This window comes from Diceros bicornis, chromosome 16 (genome assembly GCF_020826845.1).
Source record: "Diceros bicornis minor isolate mBicDic1 chromosome 16, mDicBic1.mat.cur, whole genome shotgun sequence".
In the NCBI taxonomy this organism is placed as follows: Eukaryota; Metazoa; Chordata; class Mammalia; order Perissodactyla; family Rhinocerotidae; genus Diceros; species Diceros bicornis.
In genome coordinates, this window is record NC_080755.1 from 16,654,765 (window position 1) to 16,674,326 (window position 19,562).

The 19,562-nt window shown below is 35.2% G+C and overlaps 1 protein-coding gene across 1 annotated transcript in view; it reads left to right on the plus strand.

Annotated features, from left to right (window-relative positions):
- Nucleotides 1–19,562, plus strand: part of SMCHD1 (structural maintenance of chromosomes flexible hinge domain containing 1) — a 129,025-nt gene that overhangs the window by 77,778 nt on the left and 31,685 nt on the right. The window contains exons 30-37 of the mRNA XM_058556873.1: nucleotides 259–384; nucleotides 3,167–3,246; nucleotides 3,474–3,631; nucleotides 4,929–5,044; nucleotides 6,739–6,803; nucleotides 17,116–17,203; nucleotides 18,085–18,216; nucleotides 19,038–19,190. Coding sequence (XP_058412856.1) covers nucleotides 259–384; nucleotides 3,167–3,246; nucleotides 3,474–3,631; nucleotides 4,929–5,044; nucleotides 6,739–6,803; nucleotides 17,116–17,203; nucleotides 18,085–18,216; nucleotides 19,038–19,190 — 918 coding nt within the window. The remainder of the gene's footprint in view (nucleotides 1–258; nucleotides 385–3,166; nucleotides 3,247–3,473; nucleotides 3,632–4,928; nucleotides 5,045–6,738; nucleotides 6,804–17,115; nucleotides 17,204–18,084; nucleotides 18,217–19,037; nucleotides 19,191–19,562) is intronic.

A 19,562-nucleotide genomic window follows, 5' to 3' on the forward strand; every position in this document is an offset into this window, starting at 1 on the left:
GTCTATATACATAACTTTTAGGAATGTATTAGAAGCCGGTAATGTCAAACGCTATTTTTCCTTTTTAGCAAATTATTAATCACTTCTGTAAGAAGAGGATCATTTGTGACAATATAATTGACTTTCAAAAGTTTAATTGGTGAAAGAAGCCGTTTATGAATAGAACAGAGATAAATTGATTTATATGTAAACAAGTAGAAATTATATTGTTTGGCACATATGTTTTAATGCTTCTTAAAATATTTATGTCTGTTTCAGTCCATTCCAGTGATTAATGGAAGAGAATTACAGCATCCTCTCATTGTTCAACTTTGTGATCAGTGGGATAATCCGGCACCCGTACCACAGGTTAAAATAAGTATCATAAAAGCTAACTATTTAAAAGTAAGTTTTAAACGTCCTTAAGTAATTTTCACTTACTTAAAATTCTGGGTCTCATTCTCATGATAATGTCTTTAGGTGACACATTTTCATAACTTTCATTATTGCTTAGTTTAAATCAACCTGAAGATTTTTCTTAATTATTTTGAGAAAGTAAAGTTTATCTCTCACAAGCAGTGTAACAAGGGGCAACATTCTACAATTATGACTGTTGGAGTGTTCATTATATAATACTAATAATAGTTGGATTTCAGGTTAGGATGAATAGATTACACTGACAAGGTGAATGAAGGCAGATGCAATGATCTGTAGTATGGGTTACAAAATAGGTATTATTGGGGGAAACTTACAAGTTGAGAGTAAGCAAAGAGTCAGGCAAGCAGCTGTCATCTGCTTACCATATGGAGAGCTACTAGGGCCTAGGCATAGCTGCCAGACTTATACTGGGTTGCATTCTAGGGTATGGGGAAGCGTGAACATGGCCTTGTAATGTTTGGGTACAAACATAGTGCTTGGATACTAAGAAGTCCAAGGTTAGGTACCGGCTGTTTACATGAGTATTGGGATAGCCAGCTGCTTAGGATCTAGTGAGGACTTTGGATGCCTGGTGCAAAATTGGAGGCCTTGCTGTGAGGGGAAAGGGGAGAAGCTGCCAGTCCCTTGCAAAGTTGTATTTTGACCCAGTCTGTCCTGTTGGTTGAAGGGAGTTCGTTTGTCCCAGCCAGATTGTTGCCATGGAACACAGAGACAGTTCTTGGGGTTATAGTCAGCCAGGCTTGAATAACCCTCCACAAACATTTTATGATTTTAGTGGATGAAAACAGTTGATGTTACATAAATACCTAGTTCTCATGAAATTAATCTGTTGATTCATTAAGAATCCCAACAGGGGGCCGTCCCCGTAGTGTAATGGTTAAGTGTGCGTGCGCTGTTGCTGGTGGCCTGTGTTCGGATCCCGGGCATGCACCAATGCACCTGGGCACACACCGATGCACCGCTTGTCAGGCCATGCTGTGGCGGCCTCCCACATAAAGTGGAGGAAGATGGGCACGAATGTTAGCTCAGGGCCAGTCTTCCTCAGCAAAAAGAGGAGGATTGGCATGGATGTTAGCTCAGGGCTGATCTTCCACACACACACACACACACACAGACAGACAGACAGACAGTCACACACACACACACACACACACACACACACGAAAAAAAAAAAAGAATCCCAATAGGGATTTCCCAGGACCCAGGAAGTTGATCTTAAAAGTCATATGAGAGGGGCTGGCCCGGCGGGGTAGTGGTTAAGTTTATGTGCTCCGCTTCAGCAGCCCGGGGTTCGTGGGTTCAGATCCCAGGTGCAGCCCTACACAGCGTTCATTAAGCCATGCTGTGGCGGCATGCCACATACAAAATAGAGGAGGATTGGCACAGATGTTAGCTCAGGGACAGTCTTCCTCAAGCAATAAGAGGAAGATTGGCAACAGATGTTAGCTCAGAGCCAGTCTCCCCCCACCTCCCAAAGTCATATGGGAGATTAAAGTGCCAAGAATGACTTGTCATCCACTTGGACTTGTTTTCAGAGTAAAGTAATCAGGGTCAGAGGTGTTAAACCAAAAAAGACTATAGTTTTGTTGTTAAACAGCCGAAAATGGAAGACTTACTTTTCTGGCTTGGCAACAAGGATTTAGGACCCAGATGGAAGAAATACTTTGAGAAAGATAGGTTGAGAGACAATGGGTCAGAGGGTAAATGGGACAGGTACAAATGTAGGACTTTATTCTAGCATTTCAATTACTCCTCATTTCGGCCTCTCCAACTATCGCTTTTTTTGTCTGCATGTACCATAATTACCTAATTTTTAGGTTCCATTAAGCAGAAATGGGTATTAGGAGAGAGTCTGATTTTCTGCTACTACAGTCGACAAATTCACTTTTGTTCTTAATGTTTGTTTCCAGGAGAGTTAAACAGTGATTATTTTCTACCCCAAATAAGAGTATGATTTTAGTTTTTAGAGAAGCGCCTGCAAAAGGCTGAGAGACTCTTCTATCCAGTGATTAGCAAATGTGGCCACTGATTCCCCCCACCCTGCCCCAAAGCCCCAGTAGATAGTTGTATGTCATAGCTGCACGTCCTTCTAGTTGCTGTATGTGGGACGCGGCCTCAGCATGGCCGGAGAAGCGGTGCGTCGGTGCACGCCCGGGATCTGAACCCGGGCCGCCAGCAGCGGAGCGCGCGCACTTAACCGCTAAGCCGCAGGGCCAGCCCTTGGCCACTGATTCTTAATCACTTGAAAGTGAAAGCTTGGTTATCACCACAAGGGTAGTATTGCAGCAGAGATTTAAGAAGCACATCTGAGAAAACATAAAGAGAAAGATGAAGTAACAGTGGACATAGTATTATGATGCCTTTACTTAAGTGTATGTGTGTATATTTATGTTTATTTCTCCTGTGCCATCCCCCACACCTCCCAATTTTGGAATATACCTTCAGTGTTTGTAACCAAACTTCACTTGATATATCACTGTTATTGAAACAGTGAACACCAAATTCTGCAACTTAATAACTGAAATACAGTAAATTCTAGTGTAATTGATCAAGATGAATGATTTTTATCCTTTGGATTATGTGATTACGTATTACATTATTTCAGCTAGTTCAAATTAGAAAATTTTAGGTTTTGGAAGTGTGTGCAAGTATAACTTTCTAAGAGTAATAGAGAAAAAGAACATTATAATAGAGGAAAAGAATCTGATCTCTGGAATTTTCTAATTAAACCGTTTTGTTTTGTTTTTAGCTCACTCCTTCAAACCAACAACATAAAACAGATGAAAGGGGCAAGGCTAATTTGGGAGTGTTCAGTGTTTATGCCCCTAGGTAAGAACTAAAAGTTTGATAGTTATTGGTGTTACAGAGATTGATTTTTTTTATTACTTGCCGAAGTTAGGAGTAATAACTAGCCTTCTATTTAGTGTTAGGCAGGAGTTAGAACTGAACAGGATTAGAGAGTTTTCCTAAATGAGTTAAACTTTGTATAAATTGTCTCAGAATTTTTAGATTACAACTAATGTGATTTGAACCTCCCGCCCTTTTTTTCTTGTTAGAGGAGAACATAGTATGCAGATTAAAGCCATCTATAACAAGAATACCATAGAAGGACCTATAATTAAGTTAATGATTCTTCCAGACCCTGAAAAACCTATTCGTCTCAATGTTAAATATGACAAAGATGCTTCCTTTTTAGCCGGAGGTGTTTTCACTGGTGAGTTAGTTATTCACAGTTTTAAAATAAACTTGTAATGATAATTTGATTTTTACATGAGTGGAATAAATTATTTATCCCAGGTATTCAGCATGATAAAAAAGCAAGCATGGAGAAGCCTTTTAAATGCCAAAGAAAGTACATTTGACTTAGCTATTTCATCTCTTGCCCCTATATCCTTCGTTCCATTAATGGTCAAGAATGAATTGAAAGTTCATAAATAAGCTGATAGCCTGAGGTAACTCAGTTTGTTTGTTTGTTCACTAAATTGTGAAATTCTGCAAAAGAAATATGAACTGCTAGATGACAAGAACTTTGGGGTTATGATCTACTAAATATGTTGCGATGTTATCTTAAACCAAGCAGAACCAGGATTGTTTAACTTACTTTGGATGGAAATACATCATGTCATAATTTATGATTAAAGATATTTCAGAATGACACACATTTATTAAATACCTGCTAGGTGCAGGCACTAAATATTGGGCTCTCAGTTGCAATAATGAATATTACAGTTTTCAATGAGTTCAGTCAAATATAGAAGACAAGTAAGCAAATATTTCAATGCCAAGTCAATAGGAAGTAGTATTTGCTTTATACAGGTAATTTTCTTGAAGACTTCTACTTTTTTTGAAAGGATGAATTCCTATACATAGTTATAAGCAGTGAAAAAAGCAGACCAAAAAGTTTAGATTCAAAAATTAACAATAATTTTTAACAGTTAAGGTACATATATACGTAGCCTTTTTACTCAGAGTTTTAAATCTATTTGAGGAGATAAGACCTATTTCCTGTGATAAAAAAACCATAAGAGGTGCCAAATGAATGTTACAGATGATAAATGTAAGGGGGATGTTATATATAATAATAGTTTAGCTACTATATGCTATTGAAAATCATGAAAGAAAGTAAACATTGTATTCTTGGAATACATAAATCATATGGATTTGTGACCATTTGTCCTAACTCTAGGTTGCTGAGTATCCATGGTCTTGCATGGTAGAACTTAGAACATGGCAGACTGTGAAAATAAGACAAGGGACTATTAATAGCAAAGATGTATTTAATAGATTTCTAGGGGAGATTTAGCACTAGAGAGTTGTCTGTCATGATTAGTAAGTTTTATAGACAAATTGTTGGGGAATGCTGATTAAAAAGTAGTTTTATTTTCTTCATCAGAATTTTATTATTAACATTTAACCAAGATACAATATATGCTTTAAGACATAAAATTATTTAACCAAATCCATTAATTGAACTGGAAAGAAAGTAATTTTTTTAATGTTCACCATAACAGATTTTATGATTACTGTTATTTCTGAAGACGACAGCATCATTAAAAATATTAATCCAGCACGTATTACTATGAAAATGTGGAAGCTGTCTAACAGTGGGAACCGACCACCAGCAAATGTGAGTCATGGAAAGCATTTTAGAATTTAAAAATAGCTTGTATATTTAACTTAATTAAATGTACTTTAATGTAAAAGTGCGATGTGTATGTCTTGGAGAACTAGAAATTAACTCATTTCATTGCTTGGGATTTAGAAAAAAAAATATATCAGAATAGGGCCAGCCCCGTGGCTTAGAGGTTAAGTGTGTGCGCTCCGCTACTGGCGGCCCAGGTTTGGGTCCTGGGCGCGCACCGACGCACCGCTTCTCCGGCCGTGCTGAGGCCGCGTCCCACATACAGCAACTAGAAAGATGTGCAACTATGACATACAACTATCTACTGGGGCTTTGGGGGAAAAAAAAAGGAGGAGGATTGGCAATAGATGTTAGCTCAGAGCCGGTCTTCCTCAGCAAAAAGAGGAGGATTAGCATGGATGTCAGCTCAGGGCTGATCTTCCTCACACACACACACAAAAATAAAATAAAAATATATCAGAATATGTTTCAAAATTAAGTGTTGATGCTGTTGAAAAAGAGTAGCCTAAATTGTGATTTTTCTTAAACTTTTAAGATAGTTTTTTTCTTCTGAAGGACAGTAGCACAAGGCAAAAAGCTATTAAACATTAGTAAGAGATAATATAGAAAATGAGTAAAGAGATGTGATTGGTAGAATACAGGGTTGAGAAGGCGGGTAGAGTGGTCAGATTAGTTTGAGGATCTAAAGCAGCACAGTCCAATAGAAATATAATACCAGTCACACATGACACTTAAAATTTTCTAATAGCCACATTAAAAATGTAAAAAATAAGTAAAATTAATTTTGAGGTAGTTTTAACCTAATATATCAAAAATTACCATTTCAACATGTATGCAGTATTTTAAAATTTGTTAATGAGATTTTACATTCTTTTATCTTACCAAGTCTTTGAAATTTGGTATGTATTTTATGTTTACACCACATCTCAGTTTGGGCCAGCCACATTTCAAGTACTCACTAGCTACATGTAACTATTGGCTACCATACTGGACAGTGCGAATCTAAAATAAATCTTAATTTGGAAACTAAACCTTAAACTATATCAGAGGGTCCCAATTTAATATTACCTTTCAGGATTTGTGATTCATTTTAATTATCTGTTTAGGAAACTAGCTTCCATTAATTTATACTATCAGTCCCATCAAACTGCTATTACCTTAAAATTATATCACCACTGTAGAGATCTGCTGTGTGCCCTTTAATAATGGTATGTGTTGGGGGCCAGCCCGGTGCCATAGCAGTTAAATTCACGCGCTCTGCTTCAGCAGCCCAAGGTTCGCAGGTTCAGATCCTGGGTTCGGACCAACACACCTATTGTCAAGCCATGCTGTGGCGGCGTCCCATATAAAGTAGAGGAAGATGGGCATGAATGTTATGCCAGGGCCAATCTTCCTCAGCAAAGAGAGGAGGATTGGCAATGGATGTTAGCTCAGGGCTAATCTTCCTCACAAAAAATAATAATAATAATAATGGTATGTCTTTCCACTGTGGCTAATCTCACTATTATGTCTTACATACATTGTAAAGATAATATACATATAGGTGTGTGTGAATTTGTAAATCTAAATGTAATCTGGATTCACATTCAGTGAACGTAATATAAATTTTCATCCTAAATATACTGTGTTAAATGTTTGTGGTTTCTCCCCATCCCCCTTTCTCCTACTTCCCTTTCTAGGCAGAAACATTTAGTTGTAATAAAATAAAAGATAATGACAGGGAAGATGGCTGCTTCTACTTCAGGTATTTCTCAAATCATTTCATATTTTTATGCATATTTTGTTACAAAGTGAATCAACCTTGGTGATATTTACCTGCTCAGCCAGGGAAAAATAATGTATGATTGAATAGAACATGTTAGTATCTCTTAATTTTTTGTCAGGAAGTTTTTTGAGAAATGTGTGTTTTGTTGTTTTGTAAGCTTTGTAAAGTGGTTTGGGGAAAGATTGTTGTGATATATTAGCTTTCTTTCAAAACTATCAAAGCCATCAGAAGGAGAATTATGTTGTTAGAGCACTTTTTATTATATAAGAAATTTGTATAATTCTAAACTTAAGATCTTACAAAGTGAAAAAGGCTGAACTAGTTTTTTACTGTTCTACTATGTGACTTTGAGATGTTGCTTCTTCATTCTGAATCTGTACTTTGAAATCTGGAAAATGGCTTTGAATAGATTATAGCTAAGATTTCTTTATTTTTTATTAGAAATGTCCTTTTCACTTTTAAACTAATAATTGTTTTGTTTCTTTAAATGTATGAGTCTCTTAGATCATGTAAAAAACAAAAAGAGCAGTTACAAATTGTTGTTATAATAATACTAGCATTTACTAGCTTGTGTATTTACCTTCATTGAGATCTTATTTCTCCATCTGGTTTCAAGTTACTGTTGCCATTCTTTTTACCTTGCAGGACTCCCTTGAGCATTTCTTCCAGGCCAGGTCTAGTGGTAATGAACTCCCTTAGCTTTTGTTTATCTGAGAATGTCTAAATTTTTCCCTCACTTTTAGAGGACAGTTTTGCTGGATATAGGATTCTTGGTTGACAGTTTTTTTCTTTTAGCACTTAGAATACACTGGCCCACTGCCTTCTGGCCTCCAGACTTTTTGATGAGAAATCTGATCATCTTATTGAGGATCCCTTCTATGTAATGATTTGCTTTTCTCTTACTGCTGTGAATATTCTCTTTGTTTTTGTGTTTTGAAAGTTTGATGATAGTGTGTCTTGGTGTGGGTCTCTTTGAATGCATCTTACTTGGAATTCCTTGAGCATCTTAGATATTTATATTCATGTCTTTCACCAAACTTGGGGCGTTTTCAGCCAGCCATTCTTCAGATATTCTCTCTGTCCCTTTCTCTCTCTCTTCTCCTGAAACTCCCATATGTGTATGTTGGTTCACTTGGTGGTGTCCCAAAGGTCCCTTAGGCTCTGTTCACTTTTCTACGATCTTTTTTCTTTCTGTTCCTTAGACTCTATAATTTCCATTGTCTTATCATTAAGTTCACTAATTCTTTCTTCTGCCTGCTCAAATCTGCCTTGAATACCTGTAGTGAAATTTTCACTTTAGTTGTACTTTCTAGCTCTAGAATTTGTTATTGGTTTCTGTTTAGGTTTTCTATCTCTTTATTGATATTTCCATTGTTTTCATACATCATTTTCTTGACTTTCTCCACATCTTCTTTTAGTTCTTTGGGCATCTTTAAGACAGTTGTTTTGAAGTCCTTGTCTAGTATATCTGCCATCAGGTGTTTTTCAGTGACAGTTTTAGTCAATTTGTTTTTTTCCTCTGAATGGTCCATACTTTTCTGCTTCTTTGTTTGCCTTGTGATTTTTATTGTTGTGTTGTTGTTGTTGAAAACTAGACATTTGAATCTAATGTGGTAACTCTGGAACTCAGATTCTCTGCCTTCCCCAGACTTTGATGGGTTTTGTTGCTGTTTTTGTTCATTGTTTTTGTTTCTTTGATTGACGTAGGCTGTTTCTCTGCCAAGGATCAGCCTTAGGTGTAAACTTAAGGTCTTCCCAGATCTTTTCTGAGCCTTTCACTAGGCATGTGTGGTACTTTCTAATTTTCCCAGTATATGCATTTGTTTCTTAATGTCTGGCTCTTAAAAGGGGGAAAAGAGAAAAATGAAGGAAAGAGAGGTAGCCCTTTAAATCCCCCTGGGAGTCACTTTAGCTGGAGGATGAGGAGGGCCTTGCAACAGTGGGGTTGGTGCAGTAACAATAGCTGTCTGCATTTTTGTCTGCACCTCTGTAATCAGAGGCAACAGTCGGCAATCAGAGCACCAATCCCCAATATTTGTAGGATGGGTCGTTTTTGCCCACCCTGGCTCCTGTAAGCTATGTGTAGGCTGCCCAGGAGCATGTGCACAGCTGCCTGCCATGGGACTGGGAGGTGGGGAATGAGTAGCTTCTACTGTGCTAAAGCTGAAATTGACCGAAATTAACCATAATTTACTAAGTTACAAGCCTTCAGTTGCTTCTGGAGTTCCAACATAGTTATGTCACACACATTCTGCCAGTGCAGTTGTTGTCTAGGTGGGGAGACAGATTCCTGGTGCTTCTGCTCCCACCATCTTCCCAGAATCCTCTCTAAGGTTTCTTTTATTTTAAAAATCCTTTGAATCATCAGTAGGGTCAAAATGCTTATTATATTAGTTAAATGCTTTTTAAGGCTAGCTGTACTGAGGGACCAGTTTCTATTTTTAAAAAATTTCTAATCTGTTGTAGACTGATGCTTTTTGTGTTGTTTTTTTTTTTTCTTTAAAAGGTCCTCTGAATATGCACTTGTTGTTAGCGCAATGTCTGGTTGCTATATACCTTTCTGAGTACTCTTGAGTTTTGTTATTGTCTTGTGACAGGCCAGTAACAAAATGTTTATACCAGCACCTGTCCTTGGTCTGCACTTTGGATAACATTGCTTTAGGTCTTTTAGGTATGCCTATATTATTGCATGGAACTGATTTAGGCATTCTAGAAAGGACAATACTGCTTTCTTTTCAGTCTCATTATCTTTTATTATATGAATCTATTAAAATGTGTGGTAATTGGGCTATTTCATTGTATTCCAAAATATTTACATAATTTGTTTTAATTGAATCTTATTTTAGCATTCCAGGGCATCAGTTTGAAGGAAAATCTTAGTAAATGTCTTAAAAATAATCACACATTTTATGGGGCCGGCCCAGTGATGTAGTGGTTAAGTTCGTGCGCTGTGCTTCGGCAGCCCAGGGTTCGCAGGTTTGGATCCCGGGCACGGACCTATGCACCACTTATTAAGCCATGCTGTGGCAGGCGTCCCACATATAGAGTAGAGGGAGATGGATACGGATGTTAGCCCAGGGCCAATCTTCCTCAGCAAAAAGGAGGGAATTGGCAACAGATGTTAGCTCAGGGCCAATATTTCTCACACAAAAAAATAAATAAATACTCACACGTTTTAAAACTACATACAGGTAGTAGTTGCACAACAATGTGAATGTACTAAATGCCAATGAATTGTACACTCTAAAATGGTTAATTTATGTCATGTGAATTTCACCTCAATAAAAAGAATCACATACATTGTCAGTTACACATGTAGTATAATAAAATATATTTCCATATGTTGAGTATATTTGAATTAATGAAAATATTTGAGTTCCTAATGTGTGTCAGTCACTATGTTTGGTGTTCTGTGTATAATGTCACTTAATTTTTTAACCTTTTAAAAACTGAAACAGAAAATTCATTAAAAAAGCAGCTTTGTGATTTCTCCCAAAGTGAGTGTCTGTGCAACTACTACTGAAGTCAAGAAATAAAAGATTTCCAGTATCATGGAAACCCCACCTTGTGTTCCTCCCAATCATTACCTTCTTCCTTCCTGTTGTACGTGTACACACATTCATGTAGACATACACACAGAACACAACACACAAAATTAAGCCTCCCCTGACTTGGTTTTCTTTAGAATTCTATTATCCAAGCGTACATCCCCAATAGTTTGGTTGTGCCCATTTTTGAACTTTATACATACTATTTTCTTTTGTATGTCACTTCTTTCACTCAGCATTATAAGATCAATGTATTATGTGGCTTGTCGCTATAAGTTCATTCATTTTCATTGCTGCATAATTCCTGGGTCATGTATGTGTATGTTTAACTTTACTAACTGCTGCCAAGCAGTTTTCCAAAGTGTTTACACCAATTTATATTCCCACCAGCAGTGTATGAGAGTTCCCATTGCGTTGTATCCTCCCCCAAATTTAATTTTGACAATCTCTTCAGTTTTAGTCTTCTGGTGGGTGTGTAGTGGCATCGCATTTAATTTGAATTTGTATTTCTTTTTTCATCGTATACTTATTGGTCATTTGGATAACCTTCTTGTGAAGTGCTTGTTCGTGTCTTAACAATTTTTCTATTAAATTTTCTTTTTCATATTAATTTGTAGCAGTTCTTTGTATATTATGGATATAGGTCTTTATTATTAGACATCTTTGCCCATTCCATGGCTTGCTTTGGCACTCTCTTTATGATATCTTGAATAGAAGTTTTTAATTTTTATATAATCAAATTTGTTAATCCTCTCCTTTATGGGTAGCCCTCTTTGTGTCCTTAAGTCTTTTATTACATTTAGGTTATGAAGATATCGTATTATATTATTGTGTTGGGGGTTCCCAAGACCACCCCCATGTTTGATGATTCATTAGGAAGACTCACAGAAAGGATACAAAGCAAAATCAGGAAGGAGAAAAAGTGCATGGGGCAATGACCAAGGCAAAACATCCCCAAGTTTCCAATGGTTCTTTCCATGTGGAGTCACACACGACATGCTTAATTCCCCAGCAACAAGTCAAATGATAATACATACAAAATGTTGTCAACCTGGGAATCTCTTTAGAGACTCAGTGCCCAGGGTTTTTATTGGAGGCTGGTCACATAGGCAGCCTCTGCCTAGCACATACCAGAATTCTAGATTCCCAGAAGGAAAGCAAGTGTTTAGCATAAACAATATTATTTGAAGGCATTGTGAGCCACTCTTACCAGTTAACAGTGTGAACCTTCCTGAAATCTAGGTTCACAAATGCCAGCCAAGGGCCAACGTTGTAAGAGGCTTTTAGATCTGCTGTGTTAACTCTTTTTTGTTAACAGTTTGTACAGTTATACCTGGAATTAATATTTCTAATCTACGGTGTGAGGTAGTGGGTCAAATTTATGTTGTCCCTGCATTATTTATTGAACAGATAATTTTTCTACAGTGCCATCTTTATTATAAATTGTGTATCCATGTGGGTCTGTTTCTGGACTCCCTATTTTGATTTCGTGCTCTATTTGTCTATATTTTCCCATACCATACCTTCTTGATAAGCCTGGTGTCCTGTAGAATGAGTCCAGTGAGTCCACTAGCCTTGTTGTTCATACGTATCTTGGCCCTATATTTTTCCATATAAATTTTAGAGTCAGCTTATCAAGTTCAGATAACAAAAACAATTTAAATAACAAAACCTCTTGGGATTTGTTTGGGTAGAAATTTGGGAACATCTTGCAGTCTACAAATATGGGATATCCCTCTATTTAATTTCTCATGTGACATTTTGTAATGTTTTGAATTGAGGTGTCATACATCTCTCCTTAGATTAATTCCTAAATGATATTTTTTTCCAGTTGTATTGAGATATAGTTGACACATAACATCGTATTAGTTTAAGATGTGCAACATGATGATACATGTATATATTGCAAAATGATTACCATAGTAAATTTAGTTAACATCCTTCACCTCGCATAGGTATAAATTTTTTTCTTGAGGTAAGAACTTGTAAGATTTACTCTCTTAGCAACTTTCAAATATACAATACAGTATTGTTAACTGTAGTCACTGTGCTGTACATTACATGCCCAGGACTTATTTATCTTATAACTGGAAGTTTGTATGTTTTGACCACCTTCACTCTTTTTGCCCACCCCCTGCCTCTTGCAGCCACCGATCTGTTCTCTATAAGTTCTGGTGTTTTTAGATTCCACGTATAAATAAGATCATACAGTATTTGTCTTTGTCTTCTTTCACTTAGCATAATGCCTAGATAGTTGATATTTTTGATACTAATTGTAAATGATATCCTTTAAAATTTTTTTATTTTATGTTTATTGTGACTATAGAAATCCAGTTGAATTATGTGTTTTGACCTTGTAGCCAGCATCTTTACTAACATCCTTTATTTCCAATTTTATTGGTAGGTTCTTTGGGATTTTAAAATATTTGCACACTCATGTCTGTGAATAATGACAGTTTTATTACTTTCCAGTCCTTATGCATTTTATTTCTTTTTCTTGCCATACTGCACTGGCTTGGACTTACAGTAAAATGTTAAATGGATATACTGAGAGTGATCATTCTAGTCTCATTCCTAATCCAAAGGGAACATTTCAGCATTTCACTCATTGGTATAATGTTTGCTTTAGGGTTTTTCTTTTGGTAGGTATTTTTATCAGACTGTTCATTTCTAATCATTACTAAGAGAATTTCTATTTATTATGAATTGACATTAGATTTTATCATCTGTTAAGGTAATATATGATATTTTTCCTTTTTTAATGTGGTGAATTGCAGTACATTTTTTTTTTTTTTCTGAATGTTTGCTCAGCCAATCTTGCATTACTGGAATAAACCCAATTTTATCATGATGTATTACCTCTTTTATAGATTGGTGGGTTTGTTTTGCTAATATTTAGTGTGGGATTTTTTCCATCTACATTAATGAGTCAAGGTTGCCTGCATTTTCTTTTGTATATATTCTTTTTAGGTTTGGTATCTAGGTCATGTATACCTCACAGAAGTAACTGGGAGAAGTGGTCCCTAAGTCTTGGTTTATTCTCTGGAAGATCTTGTGTAAGAGTGTCATTATTTCTTCCTTAAGTGTTTGTCGATTTCATCAGTGAAGTCACCTGAGCCTGGAGCTTTTGAGGGGAAAGGTTGTAGTCATGGATTGAGTTTCTTCAAATTCAGCAGTTACAGGAGTATTTATATTTCCTGTGTCGTCTTTGGTCAGTTTTGGTAACTAGTAATTTTCTAAGAATTTGTCAGTTTTATTTAAATTTCAAATTTGTTGTTCATATATCTTATCTCCTTTTTATTGTCTGTAGGAGCTGTAGTGATCTCTCATTCTTGACGTTAGTTATTTGTACTTTTTTTTTGCTTGATTAATCTTACCAGGTTATTTCAATTTCATAGGTCTTTTCGAAGAACCAACTTTTAGCTTTTTAAAAGTTTTCGAGATGATTGCTTAGCTCATTTATTTTTGTATATATATACACATATACATAGTATACATTCTTATGTGTACATACATTTGTATATATGTATGTAGAGCTGTAGATCTCCCTGTAAGCATGGCTTTAGGAACATTCGCAAGTTTTTTTACATTGTATTTTCATTATTATTTACATCGAGATATTTTCTAATTTCCATTGTGATTTCATCTTCCATGTTTTATGCAGAAGTATATTAATTTTGAAATTGTGGGACTTTCTTATCTCTTTCTGTTACTGATTGCTAGCTTAATTCCACTGTGGTCAGAGAGCTTACTGTATATAATTTGAGTATTTTGAAATTATTTGACACTTGTTTTTGTAGTATGTTTGTATGGTCAATTTTTGTGAATGTTGTATGTGTACTAGAAAATAATGTATACTGCATTTGTAATACAGTGTTCTTTATGTTCATTAGGTCAAAATTTGCTAACCATTGTGTTTAATTTTTCTGTCTTTTTTTTTTTTTCTTTGGTCTGCTTTTTCTAGCAGTGTACTAAATATCCCAGTATGTGTGTGGATTTGTCTGTCAGTTAAGAGATTTGTCTCTTGGTTCTGTCAGTGGTTACTTTATGTATTTTGAGGCTATGTTATTATTTATCTACAGACTTAGATTATTATATTTTCCTGGCAGATTGAATCAGCTATCATTATGAAGTATTCATGTTTTTCTCTAATAATACTTTTTGCTTTGAAATCTACTTTGATAACATGATCCATATGAATGACATGCAAAAGCCACCATGAGAGTTAGTGTTTGCATAAAATGTCTTGTTTTCATTATTTCTATATCTTTATATTTTAAGTGTTTTATAAATGGTATTATAGTTTTTTTTAATAATTTGTTTTTTAGTTAAAACATTTAGATCTTACATATAATTACCAAATCACTTGCTTTTGAATCTACTGTTAGTTTTTTATTTGATCCAAATATTATTTGTTCTTTTTTCTTTTTAATTTATTAAGTGTTTTTATTGTCATTTTCTACTCCTTATTAGCTTCTTGGTTATACAATCTTTCTATTCTCTAAGAGATTTTTTTTTTTTAAGAGATTACAACATGCATAGTTATGCATGTCTAATGACAATGTAGGGTTTTTTACCCTCTTCTTGGACAGTGCATGTATCCTAGAACACTTAAACTCCATTTTTCCTCTCCCAACTTACATGCCTTTGTTGTTGTATAAGTTAAACCTATCAAGGCATTACTATTTTACATAGTCAGTGTTCACTTAGATTTACTAACTCCTTTTCTTTTAATCTTCAACTCAGGGCTTCTACCTTGGGATCATTTTCCCTTTGAGGAAGTTCGTTTAGTATTTCCTCTAGTGCCCATCTACTGGTGACAAATTATCTCTTTTTACCTGAAAATATATTCATTCCTTCTTTACACTTGAGGGATATTTTTCCTGGATAGGATATGCTAGGTTGGCAGTTTCTTTCTTGCAGTACTTTGAAGCCATCATTCACTATCCCCATCATTTCTGTTGAGAAGTTAATGTTTGGTCTTGTCATCTTGAGAAGTAATCATTTCCCCTCTTCTTTGGTTGCTTTGAGTTTTGTTTTCAGCACTTTTACTGCAACGTGTCTACGTGCAGATTTCTTTTTATTTGTCCTTGGTTTTCAAAGGCTTTGATTTTGTGGTCTTTGTTCAGTTTTGAAAAATTGTCAGCCATTATTTCATCAAATACTGCTTCCGCCTCATTTCTTTCCCTCTTGTTTTCGCACTGTTAATTACACGCACATTAGTCCTTCTCGCAGTATTTTCTCTCTTACACTTTTCTCTATTTGCCCTTCTTTTGTCCCTCTTCTAGATATTTTCTTCTGAACTACCTTCAATTGACTAATCTCTAATTAGTGGTATCTAATTTGCTGGTAAACATCATTTTGAATTATCACTTTCTGTTTGGTACTTTTAGTTTTTTTTTTTTTTTAAGGTGCAGTTCTCTGAATTCTTCATCTTTTACTACTCTGAGCAGTAATCAGAGTTTATTAAAGTCTGTCTTGAGTTCCTTTCTGTCTGTTTCAATTGTCTCTTGTGTCTGTTGATTTTCATTCTAGTTCTCTTGCTTCTTCATGTACCTGGGTTTAACCTTACATGTTATTGATGAATATTTATAGAAATAATTTGAAGTCTAAGGAGTTATCTTTCTCCAGCTAGCATTTACATTTGCTTTGTCTGTTGTCTGGGCTACTAGCAGTCTGTTATCATTTCCATCCAGTTTCAGAGATTGAGATAATTCAAAGCTATAAGTTGCTTTTTCCTTGAGAACCTATCTGCTTTAGGTCCACTTTTACTCCTAGGATATGCTCCCAGGAGTAAAGCAGCCTTAAATGTGAAACTCACCTCCCAGGATCTCCATGCTATTTTATGTCATGCTGAGTTATTTTTCACTTTTGCTTGTTATCTCTCAAACATATTCAAGCACATGTCTTTTTTAATATGGTAATGTTTATCAGGAAGGGTTGGTCTGTCATTTGGAAGCATAAGTCTTGTTTTATTCTTATTGTTTAACTGTGTTAGGAATTATCCACTTGGAGAAAACATGGCTTAGGAAAAGGTTAAATAATTTTCTCCAAGGTTGCATATATGTTACAGTGCTGGAATTTCAATTCAGATATGTAGTCAAAGCCTTTGTTTATTACATTATGCCAATATTTTGACAATATGAATGACATGTAAAAGCCACTTTAGAGATCATGAACCACATTGCACATATCAGGCAAGCTATACCATAGAATGTCATTCATATTTTTGTTGTGTTTAAGTGTGACCAAAAGAGGCTAGTAAGTTTACTTCTTATTAGGTTACTGAGCTCTTTATTGGTAATTCAGTCACAGTAAGTGCCTTGTATATATAAAGTTACATATTTAGTACTTGAATGGAAAACAAAGCAACATAAAAAGGTCAGCAGGATATCCTATAATTTTGAACTGTAAGTTGGATATTTATAATGTACAAATGAAGCAAGATTCTCTTGACTTATAATTCAGCACTTTTTGTATTTATTACTCTGTCAACTGTATATTCCTGTTCTTTCTACTTTTGCTGTATCCAGAGCCTGTGTCCTGAATGTTTTGTGAAAGTGGGACCTGGGATTAATCCTGATATTGCAGGAGACATTTCTTGAATGAAGATGAATGTAGTAATAGTAATTCTCTTCTTACTCATTAACTTTTTGTGGAAGGAACAGAAATGTTGATGCTCTGAATTCCTTCCCCCTTTATTTAAAATTGTCAACGATCTTCTCTCTTTGTCTTTAACTTAGGGATAAAGCAATTCCTAACAAAGTGGGGACATATTGTATCCAGTTTGGTTTTATGATGGATAAAGTAAATATTCTTAACAGTGAACAGGTTTGTTTACTCTCTCTATATACCACAGTTAGCTTTACATTTTCTTGCTTAGTTGAGAAATGAAATGTTTTATTTAAAGTAAATTAATTATTGGATGCAAAGTATAAATGTTATTTTCAGGAATATTAGAATAGAATATATTTAAATTATGTTAAATAATTTGACCTGATGCTGAAGTTATTTTTCCATCCCCCTTTATATTGAAGACTCAATTAGTAAGCATTTTAATCTGTATCATGGTAAGATTGCTGCTATCAACCATACATGAAAAGTTTTCAATTAACATTTCAGGTACTAGAATTCTGGATAATGAAGTTTAAGATAGTTTTAACATACGTCATCTCCATTCAATGGTGTTAGTGTACTAAATTTTTAAAGATTACCTGTATTTTTAAATGCCTCTAAATTTGTTCTTGTATGGTTAACATTCAAAAATTAATCTGATGTGACTTTTATCTTGAATTTTTCAAAGTTGATAAGGTGCTGGCCCAGTGGCGTAGCGGTTAAGTTCGCACGCTCCACTTCGGTGGCCCATGGTTCGCAGGTTTAGATCCTGGGCGCGGACCAATGCACTGCTTGTCAAGCCACGCTGTGGCAGCATCCTATATAAAGTAGAGGAAGATGGGCGTAGATGATAGCCCAGGGCCAGTCTTCCTCAAGAAAAAGGGGAGGATTGGCGACAGATGTTAGCTCAGGGCTAATCTTCCTCACATACACACACAAAAAATGTAAGTTGATTAGTGTTAAGAGATTAATGGAAATATATATATATTTATAACATTTCATTTCATTTAATATATGCTATCATTATTTCTTCTCTTTCTCTTAAATACTAAGTCATTAATATATTGTTAATCAGAATGCTTCTTTTGTTTTCTAAGATTATAGTTGATATTCTGCCTAATCAACCTGTGAAGTTAGTTCCTGAAATTCAGCCAGCTACACCAGCTGTTTCAAATGTTCGCTCAGTTGCCAGTAGGACCCTGGTCAAAGATTTACATCTTAATATCACGGTAATGTTTATTTACTTCCAATTACAAAGAGTAACAAGAAAAATTATTGCTAGTTTTAGGGTGCAAGATAATTATAGAATCAGATCTTGATTACACTTTAAAGTTATAGGAGAGATTTGTGCAGATGAAAGCAATATTTATAAACATCTTTGTACTTGAATACAGATAGAGAGTGCATAACATTATACATAGTAAATCTAGATTAAGTAGAACTGACTCAAAAATGCAGAAATCTGACTACCTTTCTTAATATATACCTTTAATCGCCTATTTCATGTATGTCTTATGAATGTGTGTGAGGTAGGGGACAGAAGATGAATTAAGTATTTATTTTGAAGAGATCTGCTCTGATGACTGATCATAATGAGCTCCTCAAAGCTTCTGATTACCCAAAGAGTAAGCAGCAGTAGGTCTGCTGAGAATATTAACAAAAACACATAAAACACAGTAGCTGTTGGAGTACTTAACACCTTCAGTTTATTTTCCTGTTTTAGATGAGTGAATCATTCTTAACTTCTCTTCCCCAGCTCAGTAGATGCTAAAAGTACATTTAACAGGTAAATTTTAAAATGGGAGTCATTTTTAATATAGAAAAATTAGGAGCCATTGTATTAGATAGAAGCCTCTAGTTCTTTTATGGTTTCGGGGATTATTTCCTGCCTATGGAGCACCTACTCTGACTGTATTCTGTGCTTGGAGTAAGAAGGATCTGGATAATATTTGGGGCTTTATAAAATGTTTCTGATTTGTACATGTCTTTCTCTGGGTTTAATTTTCTTATCAATTCTTCTCATTAGTTACTTTTTATTGTTTACTTTAAGGATGAGTACAACAATCATACCGGAATTGATTTGGTTGGCACTGTAATAGCTACCATCAAAGGTTCTAATGAGGAAGATAATGATACGCCTCTCTTTATTGGGAAAGTTAGAACACTTGAATTTCCCTTTGTGAAAGGTTCAGCTGAAATCACGGTAATTTTTTATGTCTTTTGGTAGATAAGATTTCTGTATTTAATAGTTTAAACCACAGTATTACAATATCTGTTCTTTTGTATGTGTATCTATGAAGATGCTCCAATTATAGCATCTTTCAAATTGGAAAGTTAGCTGAAATATTTCATGATTTTGCTCTAAGCTATTACAAATTGAATCCAGGATCATTATTACTGTTAGCAAGACCCTCTTCTCCCTATGGATGACTGTTTTCTCAGATTGTAGTGATTTTTACCTTTAGTGTTAATATGGTACTCATGTTTCATTGAAAAGCCACCATTCCGTGGATAGAAACAGAATAAAATATAGCCCTGGTAATATGTACACCTATCTAGAAAAATTTAATACAAC